General features: G+C 34.8%; 2 protein-coding genes and 2 long non-coding RNA genes across 10 annotated transcripts; 2 read left to right on the forward strand and 2 right to left on the reverse strand.

The window, feature by feature from the left end:
- Positions 1 to 2677: 2677 nt before the first annotated feature.
- On the reverse strand, positions 2678 to 6595 carry LOC123914299 (F-box protein SKIP14). Its single transcript, XM_045965406.1, has 2 exons — positions 4687 to 6595; positions 2678 to 3922 (listed from the first exon to the last, which is right to left on the reverse strand). Exons 1-2 carry the CDS (start codon positions 5605 to 5607, stop codon positions 3311 to 3313), a joined length of 1533 nt encoding a protein of 510 aa, XP_045821362.1. The 5' UTR covers positions 5608 to 6595; the 3' UTR covers positions 2678 to 3310.
- Positions 6596 to 11032: 4437 nt separating this feature from the next.
- Positions 11033 to 15208, reverse strand: LOC123914300 (signal recognition particle subunit SRP72-like). The gene is made up of 6 exons (XM_045965407.1): positions 14914 to 15208; positions 14695 to 14831; positions 13285 to 13637; positions 12655 to 12751; positions 12282 to 12563; positions 11033 to 12163 (listed from the first exon to the last, which is right to left on the reverse strand). The coding sequence occupies exons 1-6, from the start codon at positions 15041 to 15043 to the stop codon at positions 11168 to 11170; spliced, it is 1995 nt and encodes a 664-aa protein (XP_045821363.1). The 5' UTR covers positions 15044 to 15208; the 3' UTR covers positions 11033 to 11167.
- A 684-nt stretch (positions 15209 to 15892) lies between these two features.
- On the forward strand, positions 15893 to 18226 carry LOC123914301. 4 transcript variants are annotated; one of them, XR_006811792.1, is made up of 4 exons: positions 15893 to 16211; positions 16306 to 16479; positions 16565 to 16724; positions 17935 to 18226. It is a non-coding gene; the product is annotated as an uncharacterized LOC123914301 (long non-coding RNA). The 4 variants fall into 4 exon arrangements; XR_006811793.1 differs by having other exon boundaries at positions 16311 to 16479; positions 17935 to 18225; XR_006811794.1 differs by having other exon boundaries at positions 15895 to 16211; positions 16352 to 16479; positions 17935 to 18225.
- A 2887-nt stretch (positions 18227 to 21113) lies between these two features.
- LOC123914302 lies at positions 21114 to 23447 on the forward strand. 4 transcript variants are annotated; one of them, XR_006811796.1, is made up of 4 exons: positions 21114 to 21432; positions 21527 to 21700; positions 21786 to 21945; positions 23156 to 23447. It is a non-coding gene; the product is annotated as an uncharacterized LOC123914302 (long non-coding RNA). The 4 variants fall into 4 exon arrangements; XR_006811797.1 differs by having other exon boundaries at positions 21532 to 21700; positions 23156 to 23446; XR_006811798.1 differs by having other exon boundaries at positions 21116 to 21432; positions 21573 to 21700; positions 23156 to 23446.
- Positions 23448 to 24085: the final 638 nt, after the last annotated feature.

Raw genomic sequence — 24085 nt, forward strand, 5'->3', positions numbered from 1 at the left:
TCATGTTTGTCACATTTTTAGGGAGACTAACTATTGTGTTGATAAGTTAGCTAATTATGGTTTTTCTCATGTTGGAGATCATTGATTGGATCATAAGTTTTATCTGCAATGAATATTTTAGAAATAAAATGTCTTTAATTACCTTGTAGGTTTTTTATCTAGTCCCCTAAGTTGTATTTTTTTCTCCCGTCTCTAATTTGTAAGAGAATTTGATTAAAATTGAAAGTTCTACATGACATCCAATGTGAGAAATAAGTTATTATACAGGCAACACTGATGCAAACATACTTTTTTTTTGTCAGGTAATCTAGTACTCCCTCCGGTCCTTTTTATAAGGAACACTTAGGGCAAAAAATTTGGTCCTTTTTATAAGAAACTTTGACCAATTTTCAAATGTTTTAAATGTTCAATTTCACTTATGCCCTTATTTATTATGAGAGAGAATTTAAAAATAAATAAGTTAGTTGAATAAAGAGTAATTAAATAAGGGTATATATGGAATAAATTTAAATTTATAAGAGTATTAAATGAAAATAAATATGTTAAATGTGCTTCATTGGTCTGTGTGATTTTTTCAAAGTGTTCCTTATAAAAAGGACCGGAGGGAGTAGTTAGAAATTTCACCCTTTAGATGAATAAGTGAGGTGTCCTGGATTTGAACCTCGGTCTCTGTATATATAATGCGACGTTCCTAACAACCGAGCTAAGCTCACGGACGAAGCAAACCAACATTTAACCCAACATAGTATTTGAGCTTAAGTATGCACATTTAATTCAATTAGTAAAGAATGAATCCATAAAATTGTTCTGGTACTTTTAACCAATGACAAAGATCATGGCTTATGGTACCTTTAGGACACCTAAATATTCTCTTCACTACTTTACAACATTAGAGATAAGTTTGTTAGTAGTTTTTTTTTTACTAAAGTTTGTTAGTAGTTTGTTAATAGAAAGTTACGTTAATTATTCTTCCTATCTTCTTTATTTTCATATGAACTCATGTATAAATTAAAGTAGGATTATAAAAGCTATATTTGCCAAAAGTAGATGATCAACTAACAAATAATTGAGAAGTTTTTTTTTTTGACATATTATAATTGAGAAGTTAGTTGATAGCGTTCATTCCAAAAATTAGTTCACTGAATTTGAATTAATTGATATAATTAGTTGTTGAACAGATTAATGAATAAAAGATAACATAAATTGAGCATATTTAAATGGTTTTCATATGCACTATGTGCAATTGAAAATGGTAAAAAGCAGCTGAGATATTCATGTGATATTCATTCATATATATAGTCAAGATAGTCAATTCATTTGAATTTTTTTTTCACCATAGAAAAATCATACCTAATGTGAGTGTGAATTTCACCGTTAAGCTCTTTAAAAAAAAGTTTTTCATATAAATACTAACTTTTATATAATTTATTTTAAAACATTTACTCATTAAATATTAGTCAAATAAAGAAGTATTACAATATATTTTTCTTTTTGTAGACAAAGTGACAATTACCAATAAACTAAAGTAATATAACTCATAGCTATCAAAAAAAAAAAAAAAGAAAGTAATATAACTCATGTATTTTAACTAAAAAAAGAGTTCAACGAAAATGCACTGACCGTGTAAAATGGTTATCTACGATCATGCAAAAAAAAAATTATCAAGTTGAAATGTCATATCAATAAAGTGGGATGAAGTTGGATAACACGACAAAAAACATGGTTGATACTAGCTGTTTTAGGCTGTAAGTGCATAACTATAGCTCCCTATTTCAATATAAATTTTATTTTTCTATTATAACAATAAGCTATAAACCCTAGCTGAAGTAGTTTTCAAAACAAAACTATACCAATGAAATAAACTATTTTCCTTTTCTTTATGCATTGTTTGAATAATTATTAATTACTGATTTTTTTATCCCTTTCTTCCTGTCGTTGGGTATTATGACTCTTCCTTGGTTTCAAGTATATTGCATCATCAAAAAAGCTTACAATCAAACAAACCAAGGCAAAGAAAACGTAATATGTGGGTTTTGGATGACTTTGACCATACAATTTCAACTATGTTATGCCTTAGTTTCTCCATTACCTCAGGCAACAGAAAGCACCTACCTTTTCAAGAGCTTCCTTCAAGTTTTCACATGCTCAAAGCATAGTAACATGTTCCTAAATTTAACCTAGCAAAGAAGAATAACTTCCTTATGAGGCCACTAACTTGGTTGCCAAGACATTCGTGTAACATTGACCATTGTGATTGTGACACTTCACCAAACTACACATTTCTTTCTTTCTTTCTTTCTTTCTTTCTTAAAAAATTCCTATTTTTATGCACACATCTTATGCGTGACATATCAAATGTTTTGCAAGCTCATCACCTAATATAATTGCAATTCAGAAATTACAATCACAATTTCTTATCATTTCCTCAAGAGGTAAGGCATTTGATATGTGTATTCAAGCTAAGCTTAGATAAACCACTCAGTTGCCAGCTTGAACATAATAAATGAGAGGGTTGAAAATCAACTTCATACAAGTAAAATATTTCCTTCAAGCATTAGCATTTTCCTTCATAATCAAATCAAAATATCAAATCATATAACTACTTTTCTTTGTAAGAGACATCACAGGGCCAACATAACAACGAACAAGAGGGGAAATAAAATATACAAAAAAGAAATTATTTTGCTAAAACATCCCAAGATATTCATTCATTTAAAGCTACTTCAGTCAAATGAGTTCCACATGATACAAGCTAAAAAAACATACGAATAGAATCTAAGACATCCACAATATTATCCACTTATTTTTATTTTTTTTGTCTTTATCCAAAGATGGGAAAAAGAATAAACAGGGTACATAGACCCCAACCTGGAAACAGTGAATTACCAGTGCAGTTATTGAAGTAACCAAAAGTCTAGAAATCAGATAATTCAAACTGGAAAAGCAATAGAACTATATCACAAATATTATCTGAAAGTGACCCAATGAAAGGTTGCATTGCAAAGCATATCGCTCCAACCGCAGCCCCCATAATCACGTAGTGTCACGTCATCAAAAACCCATTGTAAATATGTAGTAGGCAATCCATAATCATAGTAACTGATTTGGTTCCTGCAGGTTGCTCGAATAGCAGCAGAGACAGAAAAACGAAATCAATTTCCACTTTCTCTACAACAGGAAAATCCCCACCAAATACAACAAATGCCAAACAAGTCCAACTGCACCCAGCATTTCATATGACTTCAAAAGGGGGGACATTATTCCTCACAAAGACATCTTCTGTATGATAATGTATGACACAACACATGCCCTAACTTTGCTCAGGGAGAACTGAGCTGACAAGCCCGGCCTTTCCATCCGTCCTTCCCAACAATTTGACCAAAGGCTGAGAACAAAAAGAGCAAAGCAATTCCAGACAAAATGTTTCTTCATACTCGCTGTCATTGATGCAGCGGCCACACTGACTACATCGCGGTATGCAAAGAGTGCAAGCCCTACAGGCCTGAGTGGCGTTTCCTACCAACCGTTGACAGCTTTCTGCAGGACAATCATATATAAGCCTTAAATTCTGACATCGAGGACAAACTTCAATATCTAAGGACCGATCATCATCGAAGGGCCGATACAACTTCCAACGGCAATAGAAGTGCGGTTTGTGAGAATGCTTCTTCGGTTGACCGTCAGTACCCAACAAGTCCGATTTCTTAGCATGCTCCTGCAGTTGACTGTCGGTGCCCAACAAGTCCGATTTCTTAGAATGCTCCAACAAGAGTTTTATTTCTTCAAAATGCTTTTGTGTAACACCATAGAGGCCGCCTATGTGTAAATGCTTCACCCCTTGTGTACCCTCCTTAGAGTTGTGATTTTTTAACATACCCACAATACCTTCAATACTAAGTCTTGTACATCCAGGAACACTCAGCTGCAGAGATTTACAAAAGGAAAAAAATATACATGGTTATTTGTAATACGATCGAAAGTATTCAAAGCTCAAAGCAGCTAATACAATAACATTACAGAAAGTCAGGAATTAGCAAACATACCAACAATAAATCACATGGAATATGAAACTACCAATAATATTAGCAAACTTACTTCAAAGTGCCAAGATCTATCAAATGCAAAAGAATCATTTAACAGCTTGCATATATCAAAGTTGAGAGATCGAAGAGTTAATGATGTGCCTCAACATGGTCTATAATACATTTTGCTTTCAACCACATCTTCCCTTAAATAGGAGATTAAAATATTTAATAACTACAATTACAACCAAATAACATAGCGCATTTTACACCAATGCATGATGGAAAACAAACATCAGCACAAATAGTCAAATACACAGTTGTAGTAAAGGGTATGCCTCAACCAATAAATGATAGTATCCTAGAGCAAAATCTAGAATGATCTTAAATCAATTTCTGTAATGAAAGATAAAACTTTATGAAACAAATAAACGTGATGATATACAACGGACAAAATGTTCAAAACAGGATATGTTGACTTCAAAATTATAAAAAAAAATGGCAAGCAAATGGTATTTCAAGTAAACAATGTCCCCGATTCACCACTTACTAAATACAAAGCTATACAATTTCACAAATACATGCTTCATATGAACAGCAACGTATCAAAATTCTAATTTGAACTCCAAAATCGATAAAATATAATAGGCTAAGGCATGCTCACCTTGATTATTGTGGGATTGGCCTCAAGAATACGCCTCAGGCCATCATCAGTTATCCAAGTACATTCCACCAGGCTCAGGCAGAGAAGTTTACCTTGAGCCCTTCTGGTTAATTCGAAAAGAATGTCATCAGTGATCCTTTCATTTAAAGGCTGGTCAACATGGACAGTCTTCCACAGAAGCGTATCATCTCGAACAACATTACGCAGATATTTACATACTCTCTCAACAACAAGAAGATCAGACAAACTCAAATATGCAAGAGAAAGTGCTATAGCCGGATGAGGAGAGCGTTCGTCTTCTTCAGAGCAATTCACATCATCCATGTTTGTGTCACCTGACACGCTAGCAACAGCTACATCTTTATAACCACACCTAAAACCTAAAACGCCATCCATGTCACAAGAAGATCCAGAACCATAGCTGCAGGATGGTTCTCCAACTTCTCTACGAGAACACTCACCGAATCCACTCACCCCTTGAGAAATCTTCTCGTCAATGCACACACTCCCCCCTTGGGAAGGAAAGTTGTGGAACCTTACAGCATTATTCCAAATGAAATTCAACCCAGCAAACAAAGGATAATTCTCGCCACTGGCTCCAATCTCATCTCGCCGATACCCACCATAATCAAAATCCAAATCCAAATCTTCCAACCATCCGGTGATGGCTGTGAAGGTAGTACTGATATCCATCCCAAAAGGATCCGAAGGCAAAAGATCAAGAATGTCCTTAGATACAGAACAATTATCAACATCACGCCACCCATTACCAAATCCATCCCCACTACCACTACCACTACCACCACTCTTCTCAGGAAGACCCTCTACTCGGTACCCGTTCCCCATTCTCATCGGCAAAACCAAGTTATCCTCAGACAAACCACTCGGAAAAATTGGCCGATGAGAGAAATTCAATGCCATGACATGTATTTTCCCTTCCAATCCTATCTATATACACAAACCCTAACCAAATCAATCAGCCACAGACCCTAAAGGCTAAAACTAAATCAATCAGCAACAAACCCTAACTTTTAAGGGCTAATTCAAATTTTCTAATCAAAACAACAATTTTCCTTTTTTTTTTTTTTTTTTCTCTTTTTGATTCTAACAATGAAAATTAAAAAACATAATCAAATAAGTGGAATAGATCTAACAAGAAAACCCTCAATTTCGGATAGCAAACTAAAACAACGCACCAAAAACTTCACAGAGTTTCTTGCAATCAAAGAAGCAAATAATAAACGAAAATTAAAAATTAAAAACAGCTAGAATATGGAATTGGAATCAGATGAACAAAATTAGAATCGTTTTTTCTTCTTCCACAAGGAGAAAGAAAAAAAAAACCAAAAACAGAAAATTAATTCTACTATCTTTTTTTGATTTTTTTTCTATTTGTTGTTGTAAACTCGATCGAAGATTTGGAATAGGAAGATATAAAGATGATGAGAATGATATAATTTGAGAGAGAAAAAGGAATTCGAAAGATGAAAACCCTAATTGAATTTGGGAATGGGAAAATGAAAAGGAAAGAAAGTGAATTAGAAAAGAGAATGAGAAGGAAAATTCGTGGTTACGAAGAAAGAAGAAAAAATCGGAAGGAAAATTGATGTCGTGGTGGGTTTTTCTTCTCTTCCGTTCGTTCTTCCGATGCCGATCGAGTTCGCGGAAAATATGTGAGAAAGAAAAGAGAAACTATAGGAGAATTTTTAATACAAAAAACTATATAGTAAAAATAAAATAGTAAAATTTAATTATGCTAAGTAGATAAAAATAGGAGTAACGGTCGACACGTGGTGGTAGAAGCGAGATACAATCGGTATTTTCGCATCTATGAAATTCATGAATCATACACTTGTTTGTTGCCTTTGTTTTTTAATTTTATTTTTTTTTTGTGTAAAATTGTGTGTGTGCTTTTTGTTAATATTTGTAAGCTTAGATCATATGTTGCGTCATGTAAAATAGTACATAGATTTTATTCTATTTGACCAAATACTAGTACTACAGTACTAATCTTTTGTTGTTCACATTGAAGGAGCTTAAAGCACAAAGTATATGAACAAACACCGATAGCATAGGTGTATTCATTATGTGGTACAGTAATTTCTAGGATTTTTTTTAAAAGTTTATTTAACAACTAATATATCTAAAAAAATTATTGTTTAGTGTATTAAAGAACTGATACGTATCAAGTTATTTAACGAATTTAAAAAGTAAATTATTTTTTATAAAATAGAGATAAAAAATACTTTACAATAAATATTTTTTTTGATTGAACACAAAAATAATAGTGCAAATATAAAATAATAATATAAATAATTTGATTAGTAAGTATTACCAATTATTTTGGTATAAAAAATTATTAAGTTTTCCCTTCATAAATTACAACTTTTTTGAGAAAATTATTTGTATCTACTGAGAAATATTTATATGAACTTCATTATTTCCTAATAGAGAATAATTGCTTAGCTAATCAGTTGGAGTAGCTGTTTTACGGTCGAATTCCTATGGATTTATTGCTTAGTGTCATTGTTAAAGATGTTTTACAGGCCTATAATCATAATAGATTATACTCATAGATTGTTTTATGTTAAAAAAGAGAATTATGATAGCATAAGGTGTTAGCATTGTTACATGGTTAAGACTTAAGGGCTATAGAATTGGTGTGCAATCAATGGTACGGGTGACCTATGAGGTGTTGGAGGAGTTGATTAGAGTTTGTCTCCTACCTTCTTCCCCTCCTACAATCTATGATTATAGAAAGTGCTACTATTTCTTAATAAAATCATACTAAACGTGTGTTTGAACATGTGGCTACAAAAATTGATTTGAAATGAATTAATTTTTTTTTATGAGATAAATATTTAACATGATGTAATATATAAACACTCTCATGTCATAAGTGAATATATCAAATCATGTAAAATAGGTTTTGCTAACATGCATGTATGCACTATGTATTGCTTAAGTGAATAAACACTCTCATGTCATAAGTGAATAGATCAAATCATGTAACAAGTAACTTAATAGCCTTATGGTTTAATAATTTTTAATTCAATTGCAAAGATATTTAGTCTTGATTAATTTTTTTATTTATTTAAAAAGCAAAACCAATGAGTTAAAAAGGCTTGTGTATTATGCAAGACATGTGTTGCTATTGCATGTTACAAGTGGTCTATAAACCGAAACAATAAGATAAGGAATCAAAATTCAAAATAAAGTGAAATTGAGAAATTAGAAAATCGGTTCTTAAAATAAGAGGTCAAAAATACACAGGCCCGGTCCAGACACATGTGCAACATGTGCAGTGGCATCGGGCCTCTTAAAAATGAAAGCCTCAATTTTTTTTAAGTGTAGTAGTTTTAGTAAATTAAGGGTCTAAAAATTAATATATTATACAATAAACTGCAAAAACCCAATTGTTAGGCTCATAATCTCTTTTATGGAGTTGTAGTTTTAATAAATTAGGGAGTGTAAAATTTAATACATTACTTAATTGTCGAATTTTCTTCAAAAAATATTCCAAAAATGACTCGTTTTAAATAGTTTGAAAATATTTTATTATTATTGATTAAACTATGACTCTTTTTACGTTAATTGCATTGATGATTATTTTTTTTTATGTTATTTGTAATTTAAATCAAGATAATATTTTTTAGAAAAGATTGCATTTTTATTTATTAAAGGGCCAATTTTTATATTTGCATATGACCTCCAAAAACTCAGGACTGACCCTGAAAATACAATTAAGCTTATTTTTATTAAGCAAAATATGTTAGTGTCTATCTACAAGCTAGTATGTGTGCGTAAATACATAGATGCGTGTTTTTTATCAAGTTGTTTAATGACTAAAAATTCACCTTTAAAATGAATAAATAAAAAATTTCATATTTAAACCCAGCCCTACAATATACATATCATACAAAATATCTCTACCGAATTATATTTGAATTATATTTACATGGATTTTTTAAAATGGGCATGGATATTATATTACAATGACACATATATACATTTTAACACTACAATTGTACCTTAAAAGAAATACTATAGTTGTTGGTTAATTGTGAATCACAGTTCCAACTTATAGTATGTTGAAGGATAACGTATACATTTGAGGTTCATTTGGTGGGTCATAAGATAAGGATGAATATGATAAAATGTCTCAACAAGATCTAGAAAATATAACATAAACTCTTACTATACCTTATATTTGATGCACACAAAATAACCATATATCATGTATTTATTTTATTATTATTGTGTTTGATGTTCACTAAAGCTCTAATTTATCATCTATCTATACAAACTATAATGAACTAATTAAATTATTTTAAGAACTTAAACAGATTGTCCACATCGACGGTTCACACGTGACATCTTATCCACCAATTTGGCAAATTTCAAAATATGTTACATTCAAAAATTTCAAAATCGTGTTAAAAAATATAATAATTCCAAAACCGAAAAATAGTAACTCTCTTATAAAGATCAGCACTCACTTAGTTTGATATGCATGTAGGATCACATGACACCAATAATATTTAAGTTGCTCTCCACCTATATGGTGTTACCTAAAAGAAAAAAAATGCTCAATTTCTTTTTGTTATTTTCAGGTTAATGAAGTGGGATGGAAAAAGCTTCACAAACAAATTATGGCAACTAAAAACAATCTAACATTATTTTTAGTTCTTACGTTGCACAACTTGCAACCATTGAAATTATAAATTTCAATATCTTTAAGAAAGCTATATCTAGAATGAGATAATTTGATAATTAGTAACTAAAAAGTTGGAGTTCAAGGATAAGATCTAAGTACAAACTTTTGTCAACACATACCTTATAAGCTAACCCTTAATCCTAGAAAAAAAATCCCTATTTTCCCTACATTTTTAATTTTATAAGCAAAATATTAAATGTATCTTAAACATTTGATTAATTTAATCTAGGCGTGATCGTATCAGAACCAATCCAAAAGTAAAACCACAAACATAACCAATCCAAACCGAAACCGCAAAAAATCGCATTTAGTTTTAACCGCACGGACCATTTTTCTTCCAAACCGCACAGTTTGGTTTGGTTTGCGGATTTCATTTCAGAAAATCGAACCAAACCAAACCAAACCGCAATACTTAACTTAGTTCTATCAACTATTAGCAATCAACCCAAACTGAATCCATAAAACAATAGATTGTCAAAACATATTATTTCACGCGATTGAGAACTATACCATTGTTATTAAAAATAAGATATTATGTATATACAATTTCTGTATATGCATATTGTATCATATAAACAATAAAATAAATTGAAATTTCCTATGTTTATTTTGTAATAAGTTGGAAATATTGTCATATTTTTTATATCGGGATAAACCGCACAAACCAAACCAACCCTAACCGCATTGGTTTGGTTTGGATGACTTTTTAAAAACAACTGAACCAAACCGAACTGCATGCATTTTTATCTCGCGGTTAGGATGACTTTTATGCTCAAAACCGAACCGCGAACAAGCCTAATTTAATCTATGGATTTTAGAAGCTAGCTGCATGCCATAAAAACACAATGAGCTCATATGTGATACTTAAAGCATGTGTCACATTAAAATCAACAGAGAAGATGGGTGCATACTTAAACAACAACAACAACAACAACAACAACAACATGGTGAGTGGAGAACAAATGATGGTTACATTGATGTGAAAAAACATCCTTTGAGACCTTCTCTTGACAATAAGTATAGCCTCCCATAAACAACAAATTCAGGTACAACTGTTTATTGATATCATATTGATATCAGAGCTGGTTTTGAGAAGTACAGACAGAAAAAGAAGGAATAATAGCATGTGAATCACATTTAGCTATCAAATGACAGAAAACACCATCATGAAATAAATGAGAAAATCTACCACATTGTCTACTCACATAATGGCAAGACACACCCAAAAAAGAATTCTTAGACAATCTATACTGAAAATCATGGTTGAAGTGATGGAATCATACTAATCTCTACAAATCTTCCAATGCAGAAGAAGTAATGCTTCAATCTATACTTACAATTTCATTCTTAGCAGTACATAGCAGGGGGAACCAAACCTGTTTTTCGTAGTACACTTTAGACATAACTTTATCTAGTTACTGATTTCACGCGTCCACAACTATATCCAATAATCCAACATTTTGAACAAAAGAATTATGTAAATATTAATTGAAGTGCTTACTGCTTAGTGAGGGGAAGTGTCGAAGTGAGTTGCTAGACTGAGGATCAAACAATATTAATATGAACACACTTCATGCATCAAACTCGCACATTGACAGTTGCATCCAATAGACAAATATACTAATTTGCTTGAACCAAAATTTACGGTTTTGAGATTGAACTCGCGTAGTGTATATGAACTATCAGTTTAGTCATTGAAAGCCGCAATAACAAAATGTCAATAATACAAAATGTTTATCAGAAATCACAAATCCTAGATACTTCCTACTTCCTAGACTTCTTTCTTGACTTGGATGAAGGCTTGGCTTGCTCAGAAACTGCACTCTGGGCAGCACCTTTGGAGGTAGTTGCCTGGTTTGACTTTGGATTTGATTGATTAGACGAAGCACTAGCGTCGTGCTTGTCTCTAACTACAGCACCCTGTGAGCCTCTCACCTGAGCAGCTCTTTTGTCCTTCCTCTTTGGCCTAAAAGTTGACCTCTCTCGCTTGGGAAGCCACCTTTCAGGATCTGGTGGAGGACCTGGGTTTGCTGGGTTAAACCCTTTAGGATACCTTGGCTTTCTCTTTCTCTTTTTCTTAGTTTTTGTCTTATTCTTTCCTTCCTCGTTCGTTTCAGCAACACCTGCATGTGGAGGACCCTCAACTCGTTTAACTCCAGAAGTACGCTCCAAGCTGTCTACATCAATTCCCTTCAATCCAGGTAAGGTCTTTAGTTGCTTTTCGTATAGCTCTGCCTTAACAACATCAAGACGCGCAACTGTTGTTATCAGCCCAACTAGTGCTTCTATGCTTCCCTGACTTTTAACCAGCTCCTCAAAAAGTTTAGCAGCATCCTCTTCCCTTCCATGCCTTAGCTTGAATGAGGCAGCTTCTTGCGTTATAATATTAAGCTTATTGTCCTCGGTCATAGCATTAGACCACCATTTGGTTGCTGAATCAAGCACAACAGCTGCACCTTCAACGTCGTTGGCTCGCTCTTTTAAAGACACAAGGGTGGCAACAGTAGCTGGCATGTGTTGAATATCCGGTATCTTAGTGAGAGAATCAGCTGCAATATGTGGGTGGCCAGCCGCCGCCGCAACCTGAGCCCTGGCTAAATAAAGAAGCTGGGACTTCTCAGGGAACTTTCCAGCAAACTGTGCCAGTATTTCCTCAGCCCTACCAGCTTTGTTCTCTCTAACCAAGAGGGCAGCTTGCAGCAATACTGGAACAATACTTTCAGGAAACATGTCAGGCAATGCAGAAACAAGTTCTCGAGCCTACAAATTGCGAGGCAACAACATCATATTAACAGCATGTTCTGCAGCCAAGATTTAAAAACAAATAATAGTGATATATAATTGATAATTTAAGGACAAGAAGACACGGATAAAACACCTGGTCAATCTTGTTAGCATGAATAAGCAAAAGAACCCTATTTGCATATATTGCTTCCTTTTCTTTTGCTGAAAGTTTCAAGTCCAATCCATGAGCTAGGCGAAAGCTTTGTATCTCTTTCTCTTTTAGCCGATCAAGTTTCTTCAGGCTATCAGAAACATCTTTTGGACCTTTCAGTGAAACAAGATTATTGATTGCCACTGCAATGGATGATTCATCGGCCATATCTCGTTTAATCATGTCCACGTAAGCTTCAATAGCATCTTGTTTACGCCCAAGTAGCTGTCAATCAATGATTGATTAAAATTCCCGACTCTAAAAAAAATTTTGCTTGAAAGATAATTTTTTTTTTTTGAGAAGTCAGAACTTCTACCTGTTGGACATAGCCCAATTGTACAGCAATAGGAGACAATTCATTTTCTATATCTTCATCAGGCCAGTTATCTTCCATCAGGCTCTCTTGACCAATTCTGATAAATAAAAATATGAATAATAACTTAATAAGTATATGCCATTCATTGATTCAAAAAAAAAAAAAAGTATATGCCATTCATGGATAACTTAACTTCCCTGGTAATAAGTTTATGCGTTAATAGGTTACATCATTGAAGTCAAGACAACTAACTGATAAGCATAATTTGATTATAGCAATTAACTTTGTCCATGTTTTACAATAAGAAACACTTACTCAGACCAATCACCCTTGACTTGCCAACATATGAAACACCAATTACTAATGGGTAAGTATAAAAATGATTTTTCATCATGACTCAAAAGTAGAAAATAAATTATAAACAAAGCTCTAAAAATAACAAACACATAACCATGAAGTGTGGTAGATAGATATCACATCTAGCCACTGCTAAGATAGATATATGGTATACTGACATCACAAATAATAAAATCGAATATTGTTAGACTATAATGTTATATGTTACGCATGAAAACATTTGAAGTAAATTTCATCAATTTCACGATTCACGCAATCAAAATATCACATCACCTTCGGCCAGACAGCAAGAGTTGTTCAGCATCTGTGTACTTATCCCTTTGAATTAAAGAACAAGCAGTATTGTATGCCAATTCAAAGCTGCTTGTTGCTTTAACCCGAAATGAATCCAGCCATCCTTGAACTTCAGATGATCTCCCTGCCATAACTAAGGCAGCAACAGAATTTATTTCCAACATATCAATCTTGGACTTTTGAAGCTTCTGGTAGATATCTAAGCATGCATCCATTTTTCCAAGACGATACAAAATTTGAGATTCCAAAAGCGCAGTTTCATCATTTCTCTCATGTTTTTGCAAAGACTCCAAAGCTTCATCCAACTTGTTTTGTTTGTATAAGCAGTATGCCTATTTAGACACAACACAATAAAAAAAAATCAATGGTAAGCATTTAAATGTGTGCAATGTTTCAGTGCATATATGTATATACACAAGATTTAATTCAGATTGGGTTTGAGTGCAGCCATGCAGTCGCGAGTTCATACTCATAGCCGTCTGATCAAGATTAGACGGTCCATATTTCAAACTAAAATTTTTATATTAAACAAAAAATAAAATACTGTCTTAAGATCTCAACTGCTAAGGTGCTGACTGCACGTGACTGCACCTTATCCATTTCCATTTAATTCATACATAATGTCAGCGTAAAGATCTTTTGCACTGTCAATCAATCGTAATCATTAACAAAAATTGACTTTAATCATAACTACTTCTAAAGTCACACATATGATTGACCCGTCATTTGTTGACATTGCAAGATGTTTTACACCAACAGTGTATTGAAATTAAACTCGTACAAAATTGGCTATGGACATGGACCAAACACCTACTAGTAGAAAAATACACTAAGGCTCTGTTTGGTAAAAAATAGCGGATAGCGGATAGCGGATAGCTTATAAGCTAGTTTTTAGTTTATAACGAATACGCTAGCTGATTGAATTTGTACTTTTGTAGTGTTTGGTAAAATTAGCGTTTGAACTAACTTATAAGTATGAAATGACATAAAAAAGATATGTTTAATTAATATTTAAATTATTTTCAAGTAAGATGATAGGGGTAAAATAAGAAGAAAAAATGATAAGCTATAAGCTCATAAGCTAATTGAAATAGCTTTTGAAAAATAAGCTATAAGCTAGTAAAATAAGCTATAAGCTCTTTTTAAAAAACTGTTACCAAACGGAGCTTTTACATTTCTCCTCATGCTTTAACTTCATAATTCAATCCCTAATAATAAAATCTACAATCTCATAGCTATAACCCTATCCTGAGTTCAACATAGTGCTGAATTTCGTCAAATAACCCTATCCAGAGTTCCTAATTTCGCCAAATAAACCTAATTTCGCGAAATAATAAAATCTACAATCTCATAACAATAACCCTATCCTCACGGATTCAATTAACATACCTTAAGGAAATGAAAATCCTCAGGAGGAGTCCGAGAAGATTGAATAGCGGAGATAGCATCATCGAATCGATCATCTTTGATCAGTGCGACGATCTTGCATCGGAGAGCGTCTTCATCGCCAGGTGCAATCGCGAGAACTGCGATTAGATAACAGAAATTGTTAACACGATAAAATATAATTGATTAATTGAAATTAAAGGAGTTTGAAAATTGACGGACTCTGATCTGTGAGTTTAACGGCATTGGTGAATGAGGAAGATTGAATGTGCTTGTTGAGTGTGGTGAAGAGATCTTCGAGTGGAGGTGGAGCTGGAGGCTGCGACGGCGTCGGTTTCGGCTTCGGAGCCATTAGGTTTCAGTTGTAGCGAGCTAGAAAAATCAATGAAAGCGATGAAACATATATGAATGGGAAAAAAAATGAAGATGCGCTGAAATCCTGAAACTGAAAGGAAAGTTTCTGTTCTGTGTGTTTACCGAAGTGAGAAGAGAAATTGGGGGTGGAAAGAGAAACTATGGTGTGGGAGTGATAATTGGGTTTTTTTTTGCATTATTGGGCTTGGAAAAAGAACCCATGTTGAAAGATTTCTCAACGCACCCACCACTTTCTCCCGCACTCCCCAAAAAATTCGGAAAACGTTTCCCGAATTTTTTATAGTGTAAATTTTACACTAAAAAACAGTTCGGAACGTATTTTCCGAATTTTTTTAGGTGCGCTAGGGAGTGCGGGAGAAAGTGGGTGGGTGCGTTGAGAAATTTTCCCCATGTTGTTTCTTATTCTTTTGTGGATATGAATGTTATTATTTTTTAATATTAACTCTCTGATTTCAGGTAAAAGTGGCTTTAGTAATTTAGAATTCGGCGGCGAAATAAGTTAAGTTTGGTCAAAGATCATTCTCACCAAAAATGAAACTCGGATTCTCCCAATTTGTTGTAGTTGATGATGAATATAACTCATATAAAACTCCATGTAAGATTTTATTTTTATAGTAGAACAAAAAATGTTAAATATATTGTTGAACCCGTAAAATTACTAAATTGTGTTTTTAATACCTATAAAAAAGTTGTAACAACCCACTTAATTAATAGTAGTAATATTAATTAGAGACAGTTGAGAATTTAATTACAAGAAAAAAATTGGACAAGTGAAGGATGTGGAAATTACATAAGTGTAAATTGGAATAACTTGTGAAGGACAAAATAGTAATTTTGTAGTAATAGCCATATAAGTTCCAAGATGAGAAGAACAACTCTCTTTCTCAAAACACTCTCACGCCCAACCTCCCTTTCTCACCATAACCACAAACTTCATACTCCATTAATCCATCAAATTTCTTAATGCATGTATGAATTCTTCTTAACCCATCATCAATTAAACTCAATAGAAGCAAAAACCAACCCTATCTTCCTCTCCTTCCCACTCTTAGCCACAAACCCCTTTCTTCCTCACAAACTCATACCTTCCACCATTTGCACGAATTTCTTATGGGTAGCTTGTAGATGTTGGAAACCAATGTAATGTAAGCATTCCTAAACTTTCCCCTCTTCTGTGTTGATTTGACCGATTTTGATGGTTAGAGAATGAGATAGTTATTATCCGATTTCCCTTGAAAGTGAAGGTTGAAAGAAGTCATGTTTCACTGTTAGTTTGGAATTTCAGCAAAGATGTGGACTTGTAACAGTGGAGACTAAAGATTGAAGCTTGGAAGAAATTGAAGAGAATGGAAAAGAAAGAAATTGGAAGGATTTGGGTTAAACCCGTATTCTGGACAGACCTCCACTAAAAAGGTAATTTCTCACTCCTCGTAACTCCGTTTGAAATGCCGCTTGATTCTGTGGTAAGCTAACGAAATTCCGGTCGATTCGACGCCAGTTTCATGGATTTCTAAGCAGTAATGAATTCGGAAGAAGCATTTGAAGTTCGAGGTCTGATGCAGAACTTTGGGCTACGGGTTTAGAGTGTTGTGGCTGCAAATTCTGTTTTTCAACTAGCTCCGAATATGTTGTTAGCACGATTCAAACGTCATGTTCAGGTGGGTTCCTTTAGGAAAACTCTCACTTAATAGAGTAGCCTTATTAGTTTTCCCCCAAAATCCAACTATGCATGTTAACTTAAGTTTTAGGGACTAATTAGGGAGAACTCATGAAATGACTTAATTAATGAATTGAATATGCCCTACATGTTTGGAATGTTGTTAATTCGTGGAATTTAGCATAAAATGATTGATATGTATACTGTTTTGGAATGGTAAGTGCTGCTGGATGTTACAGGTTGCGTGTTTGAGTCGGTTCATACAGCTATGAATCGATGCATATGTTTTCCAGAGCTTAGAAAATGTGTGTTCTGAGTCTATGAATCGGTGCAAGCTATGCTTGAACCGGTGCATAGGCTTCAGTATGTGTTTTATAAAAACATGGAAAACGTGTGAATCGGTGCATACCCGGTATGAGTGACTCAAACATGGCCTGGACAGAGTTTGAATCGGTGCATAGACAGTATGCACGGGAGCATGGAACCCAGAATAACTATTTTTGTAACAATAACTATTTTTGTAACAAACTGAGTACATGAACCGGTGCACAACTCTTATGAACCGATGCAACCTGAGACTATTATGCTTTTGAGTTAAGGATGGAGGATATGTCAACTAATTTAATTTAACTAAAAACCCTCCGTCACGAATAGTATTTTATAAAAACAACAAGTGTCTAAATTCCACGATTACAGACTTTCTACATGTTTAAAATCAGTATACTTAGGAATTTAATCAGGATGATCATAATAGTTAGAAATATTCCCGGGAAGGGTTGATGGGCAGGTTAATGCAATTTAGATTCTTAAGACAGTTGATCAGATTATGGTGGTTGATCCCGAACCACAGTTTTATCTAGCCTTTGGCTAAGAGTCTAGCTTTTGCTACGAGGGATTCTTCACTTTTAGTGGGAATCAAGTTATTTAAGTTGTGAGCTGAGGTGGTTCTCTGATCTACATTTAATATCAGAAACTACAGTCAGGCCTTCGAGACCCGCTCACCTCGAAGTGTCCGTGAGTTATAAAATTAATAAAGATAATAAATTATGTGATACACCTTTATTTATGTTTAAGCTATTCAATTATGAATATGAGTTATTTTAGTGATCAACTGATTTATGTACGAGCCCCCGGTGTAGTCACCACTGTAGTTGGGGTAGCAGGAGCTCACTGAGGCTTAGTAGTCTCAACCCACGATTTATTGATTATAGGTAACAGGTTGAGCATGATAAATGGATTTTCAAGAGGATTGAAGTAAAGACGCTGTTTATGGAAACTTCGTAGCATTCACCTGTTAAATTATTATAGAAGATGATTCAAGGCTTGATCCTGATTGTTATGCATTCTATTTCGCTCTGATGTATAATATATTATAGGTTGTACATTATGACAGTTTATTCAGGATTTTGTCAAGATTATGTATTGTCTGGCAAATTATCTTGTAATTGTACTATGTCGGACAAAAGTTATTCTGTAATATTAATGTTTCCCGATTCAGTTATGTATGCTCCTATTGATATTCTAGATAAATCAATATGGGGTGTTATAATTGGTATCAGAGCAGGTCGATTCAGTATCGGACCTTGCCGCGGATCATTAAAATTCAATCTTAAGGAGTACGGTTTGGAGTCTGGACTGTTTACTCTGAAATCATCGTGTATTGAGCCTGATCAACTCAGTGTCACGTATGGTAGGCAGGGTACTACGGTTGAGAACCAGGAGTTCAGTGGTAAGAACGTGGTAGAAGCGCGAACTCGGAAGGAAGTATGAGCGAAGATCTTTGGAATCTAACGATGGAGCTACAACATTCAAAGACACAGAAGTAACTAATGTGACACCAACAAGTAGTGTGAAGAATTCAAGGATAATACGTGGCTTAGTACTAGTAGGAAGTTGGATGTCGGGAGCTGCACGAGTCGGACGCGCGCAGCTGACCGTAACATGCCAAAGGAGGTAAAGGATTTTGGGAATGGAAAACCCAGTATCAAAGTTAGCTTTAATCGGATTGGAACCGAGACTAAGCATAGAGGTAAAAATACCCGGATGATCGTAGTAAGTCTGAATTGTGCAATGAGACAGATGATGTAATTGTGAGAACTGAGCACAGTTTAAATGAATAGTGTAGTATGCAAATGGTATCCAACCGACATTTAGGTGTAATATGAACCTTTCCAAAATCTAGGAGTGACGAGACACTCTCGTGAACCTAGTTATAAGAAGCATGTAGAACCAAGTTTTGCTAATTCAAGAGGACTGCCGGTAGAAAGAAATTATGAAGTTTGAGTTGGGATTAGTAGAAACCGGATTCTCAATTACTAATCGATTCATGTGGACCCTTACTCATCCAAATTCATTGAATTGAGGGATGCTTAATCCGTAATCAGTAAGCCTTAGAAAGTTATGAACAATGTATTCAGCCTTCCAGTCACATTATTGATGATCAATTCAGACCCGTAGAAGTTCAATTGCTCATTAGGGGTCATGAGAGAATTCAGTTTAAGTTATCAATCATCTTGCTAACCTGCTAGTCAGTTTCGTTAAGTGTCATACTTAAGTATCTCGGCCAAAACATCCCAGTCTTTCAGTTTCATTACTAGTGATCAGTTCTGATTAGTAGGAGTTCACTTAGTCACGATAAGCCACAAATAGATTTCGGTTTAGGTTCATACCCGTTCTATTGACGTGTCGTTCGCCATTGTTAGATTGTCTCGAAACAACAATTTAGTTTAGTACCAGCCTCAATTAATCACCCGAACTTTCCAGTGCTCAAGCTCGCGACTATTAATCTTATCACTTTAGCTAACTCTTGTAAAAATTTCATCAAATAATTCCGGATAAATTCCAAACCTATCCAGAGAAATAGGAAGTAGTAACCATGTCAGTTGTTGCTGTAAGATCATTTAAGTTCCATTTTCGGTACCTGGGTAGATTAATGTAAGTTGTAATTGCTAGTTGAAAGCAATGAATATTCCTTTGAAAACTATTAACTATCCTTATGTCCAATTAAGTAACACCAATAAGCAACCCAAAGTTAAACAACTCATTCAACGTTAGCATAACCACCGGGACTCAAAGATTCTTGTGTTGTGACATTTCCTTAGTGACTAGATTGTTTTAGCTAACTCTCCATTGCAAGGCTGCATTAGACAATTCTGTTAACAATCCAAATCTTACCTTAATGAAGTTAGGAGCTAGTAACAGAAGGAGTTGTTTCAAGAATTACCGATAAAAGGAGCAGAATCGTAAGCTTTATGATGAGGAGATTTTGGATTAGTCGGTATTTATACCCAAGCTTATACCCTTAAGATAATTTCATAACATCAGTCAGTGTCCCGTGTTTCGGAGTGTAACCGACCAGGCCAGATACCGACCTACAAAGTTAGTTGAGTAACAAAGTTATTGCCGGAAGCAATAAAAGGATATTAACCGTAGCAGAGATCGGTGGAGTGAGAAGTTAAGCAAAATCCACTTACTGGTAACACCAATGGATGAGGTAAGCGTCGTTGTTGGAATGACACGGTAATCACAATCAGATATAACGATAAGAAAAGACGCTATGGGACCGTTTCCGGGAACTTGTAGATCAAGGCAGTACTGACGCAATCAAAGAGGATGACGGTAAGTAGTCAAAAATCAGAGTGCGCAACAAGTTTTGGTTGAGAATGTAGTCAGCAGATTGGCCTTTAGGCCAACAACTCTTTGAGAGGAAAGTTTCATTCCAAGAGACTGAATGTGATTGACCACAAGATGATTGACGAACGTGTGACAATTAGTGCATACACTCCCACTTAAATCTTGGATTAATAGTAACGAAGTACTCTTGAGAGCAGAGACTGCGTTTGAGAAACACGGTTCAACTTAGAAGTTTAACACGGTGAACTAGTAAGAATAAGTATGCTTTGATGTAATTCGAAGACTACAGAAAAAGGGACTGTTATACCATGTGCGTTTGAACTGAGGGAGGATGACATAAGAGACTAACAGATGATGAACTCACATATAAGAGTTGTAATATGGACTGAGGTGTGAGTTCGATGTCATGAAATGGACGATTGGGATTTCCGATGGTAACATAAGAAACTGCTAACGCAGTAAAAAGTGATGATTAGTAACCAATGAACGGCAAGCCATGATCGGTAAAGAAGATATGTCAAGGGATTTAGGAAAGAACATAAACGATTTACCATGGTTATCCTGGTGATGAATGAAGAAGTTTCGAATTTCGAGGACGAAATTCATTTAAGGGGGGTAGATTGTAACAACCCACTTAATTAATAGTAGTAATATTAATTAGAGACAGTTGAGAATTTAATTACAAGAAAAAAATTGGACAAGTGAAGGATGTGGAAATTACATAAGTGTAAATTGGAATAACTTGTGAAGGACAAAATAGTAATTTTGTAGTAATAGCCATATAAGTTCCAAGATGAGAAGAACAACTCTCTTTCTCAAAACACTCTCACGCCCAACCTCCCTTTCTCACCATAACCACAAACTTCATACTCCATTAATCCATCAAATTTCTTAATGCATGTATGAATTCTTCTTAACCCATCATCAATTAAACTCAATAGAAGCAAAAACCAACCCTATCTTCCTCTCCTTCCCACTCTTAGCCACAAACCCCTTTCTTCCTCACAAACTCATACCTTCCACCATTTGCACGAATTTCTTATGGGTAGCTTGTAGATGTTGGAAACCAATGTAATGTAAGCATTCCTAAACTTTCCCCTCTTCTGTGTTGATTTGACCGATTTTGATGGTTAGAGAATGAGATAGTTATTATCCGATTTCCCTTGAAAGTGAAGGTTGAAAGAAGTCATGTTTCACTGTTAGTTTGGAATTTCAGCAAAGATGTGGACTTGTAACAGTGGAGACTAAAGATTGAAGCTTGGAAGAAATTGAAGAGAATGGAAAAGAAAGAAATTGGAAGGATTTGGGTTAAACCCGTATTCTGGACAGACCTCCACTAAAAAGGTAATTTCTCACTCCTCGTAACTCCGTTTGAAATGCCGCTTGATTCTGTGGTAAGCTAACGAAATTCCGGTCGATTCGACGCCAGTTTCATGGATTTCTAAGCAGTAATGAATTCGGAAGAAGCATTTGAAGTTCGAGGTCTGATGCAGAACTTTGGGCTACGGGTTTAGAGTGTTGTGGCTGCAAATTCTGTTTTTCAACTAGCTCCGAATATGTTGTTAGCACGATTCAAACGTCATGTTCAGGTGGGTTCCTTTAGGAAAACTCTCACTTAATAGAGTAGCCTTATTAGTTTTCCCCCAAAATCCAACTATGCATGTTAACTTAAGTTTTAGGGACTAATTAGGGAGAACTCATGAAATGACTTAATTAATGAATTGAATATGCCCTACATGTTTGGAATGTTGTTAATTCGTGGAATTTAGCATAAAATGATTGATATGTATACTGTTTTGGAATGGTAAGTGCTGCTGGATGTTACAGGTTGCGTGTTTGAGTCGGTTCATACAGCTATGAATCGATGCATATGTTTTCCAGAGCTTAGAAAATGTGTGTTCTGAGTCTATGAATCGGTGCAAGCTATGCTTGAACCGGTGCATAGGCTTCAGTATGTGTTTTATAAAAACATGGAAAACGTGTGAATCGGTGCATACCCGGTATGAGTGACTCAAACATGGCCTGGACAGAGTTTGAATCGGTGCATAGACAGTATGCACGGGAGCATGGAACCCAGAATAACTATTTTTGTAACAATAACTATTTTTGTAACAAACTGAGTACATGAACCGGTGCACAACTCTTATGAACCGATGCAACCTGAGACTATTATGCTTTTGAGTTAAGGATGGAGGATATGTCAACTAATTTAATTTAACTAAAAACCCTCCGTCACGAATAGTATTTTATAAAAACAACAAGTGTCTAAATTCCACGATTACAGACTTTCTACATGTTTAAAATCAGTATACTTAGGAATTTAATCAGGATGATCATAATAGTTAGAAATATTCCCGGGAAGGGTTGATGGGCAGGTTAATGCAATTTAGATTCTTAAGACAGTTGATCAGATTATGGTGGTTGATCCCGAACCACAGTTTTATCTAGCCTTTGGCTAAGAGTCTAGCTTTTGCTACGAGGGATTCTTCACTTTTAGTGGGAATCAAGTTATTTAAGTTGTGAGCTGAGGTGGTTCTCTGATCTACATTTAATATCAGAAACTACAGTCAGGCCTTCGAGACCCGCTCACCTCGAAGTGTCCGTGAGTTATAAAATTAATAAAGATAATAAATTATGTGATACACCTTTATTTATGTTTAAGCTATTCAATTATGAATATGAGTTATTTTAGTGATCAACTGATTTATGTACGAGCCCCCGGTGTAGTCACCACTGTAGTTGGGGTAGCAGGAGCTCACTGAGGCTTAGTAGTCTCAACCCACGATTTATTGATTATAGGTAACAGGTTGAGCATGATAAATGGATTTTCAAGAGGATTGAAGTAAAGACGCTGTTTATGGAAACTTCGTAGCATTCACCTGTTAAATTATTATAGAAGATGATTCAAGGCTTGATCCTGATTGTTATGCATTCTATTTCGCTCTGATGTATAATATATTATAGGTTGTACATTATGACAGTTTATTCAGGATTTTGTCAAGATTATGTATTGTCTGGCAAATTATCTTGTAATTGTACTATGTCGGACAAAAGTTATTCTGTAATATTAATGTTTCCCGATTCAGTTATGTATGCTCCTATTGATATTCTAGATAAATCAATATGGGGTGTTATAATTGGTATCAGAGCAGGTCGATTCAGTATCGGACCTTGCCGCGGATCATTAAAATTCAATCTTAAGGAGTACGGTTTGGAGTCTGGACTGTTTACTCTGAAATCATCGTGTATTGAGCCTGATCAACTCAGTGTCACGTATGGTAGGCAGGGTACTACGGTTGAGAACCAGGAGTTCAGTGGTAAGAACGTGGTAGAAGCGCGAACTCGGAAGGAAGTATGAGCGAAGATCTTTGGAATCTAACGATGGAGCTACAACATTCAAAGACACAGAAGTAACTAATGTGACACCAACAAGTAGTGTGAAGAATTCAAGGATAATACGTGGCTTAGTACTAGTAGGAAGTTGGATGTCGGGAGCTGCACGAGTCGGACGCGCGCAGCTGACCGTAACATGCCAAAGGAGGTAAAGGATTTTGGGAATGGAAAACCCAGTATCAAAGTTAGCTTTAATCGGATTGGAACCGAGACTAAGCATAGAGGTAAAAATACCCGGATGATCGTAGTAAGTCTGAATTGTGCAATGAGACAGATGATGTAATTGTGAGAACTGAGCACAGTTTAAATGAATAGTGTAGTATGCAAATGGTATCC

This window comes from Trifolium pratense, linkage group LG3 (genome assembly GCF_020283565.1).
Source record: "Trifolium pratense cultivar HEN17-A07 linkage group LG3, ARS_RC_1.1, whole genome shotgun sequence".
In the NCBI taxonomy this organism is placed as follows: Eukaryota; Viridiplantae; Streptophyta; class Magnoliopsida; order Fabales; family Fabaceae; genus Trifolium; species Trifolium pratense.

Coding starts and splice junctions, on each gene's coding strand:
- LOC123914299 (XM_045965406.1), bottom strand. CDS start 5,607: ATGGCATTGAATTTCTCTCATCGGCCAATTTTTCCGAGTGGTTTGTCT. Junction 3,923..4,686: donor CCAATCCCACAATAATCAAG/GTGAGCATGCCT, acceptor AAATCTCTGCAG/CTGAGTGTTCCTGGATGTAC.
- LOC123914300 (XM_045965407.1), bottom strand. CDS start 15,043: ATGGCTCCGAAGCCGAAACCGACGCCGTCGCAGCCTCCAGCTCCACCT. Junction 13,638..14,694: donor AGGATTTTCATTTCCTTAAG/GTATGTTAATTG, acceptor GTGTCTAAATAG/GCATACTGCTTATACAAACA. Junction 12,164..12,281: donor ATGCTAACAAGATTGACCAG/GTGTTTTATCCG, acceptor CGCAATTTGTAG/GCTCGAGAACTTGTTTCTGC.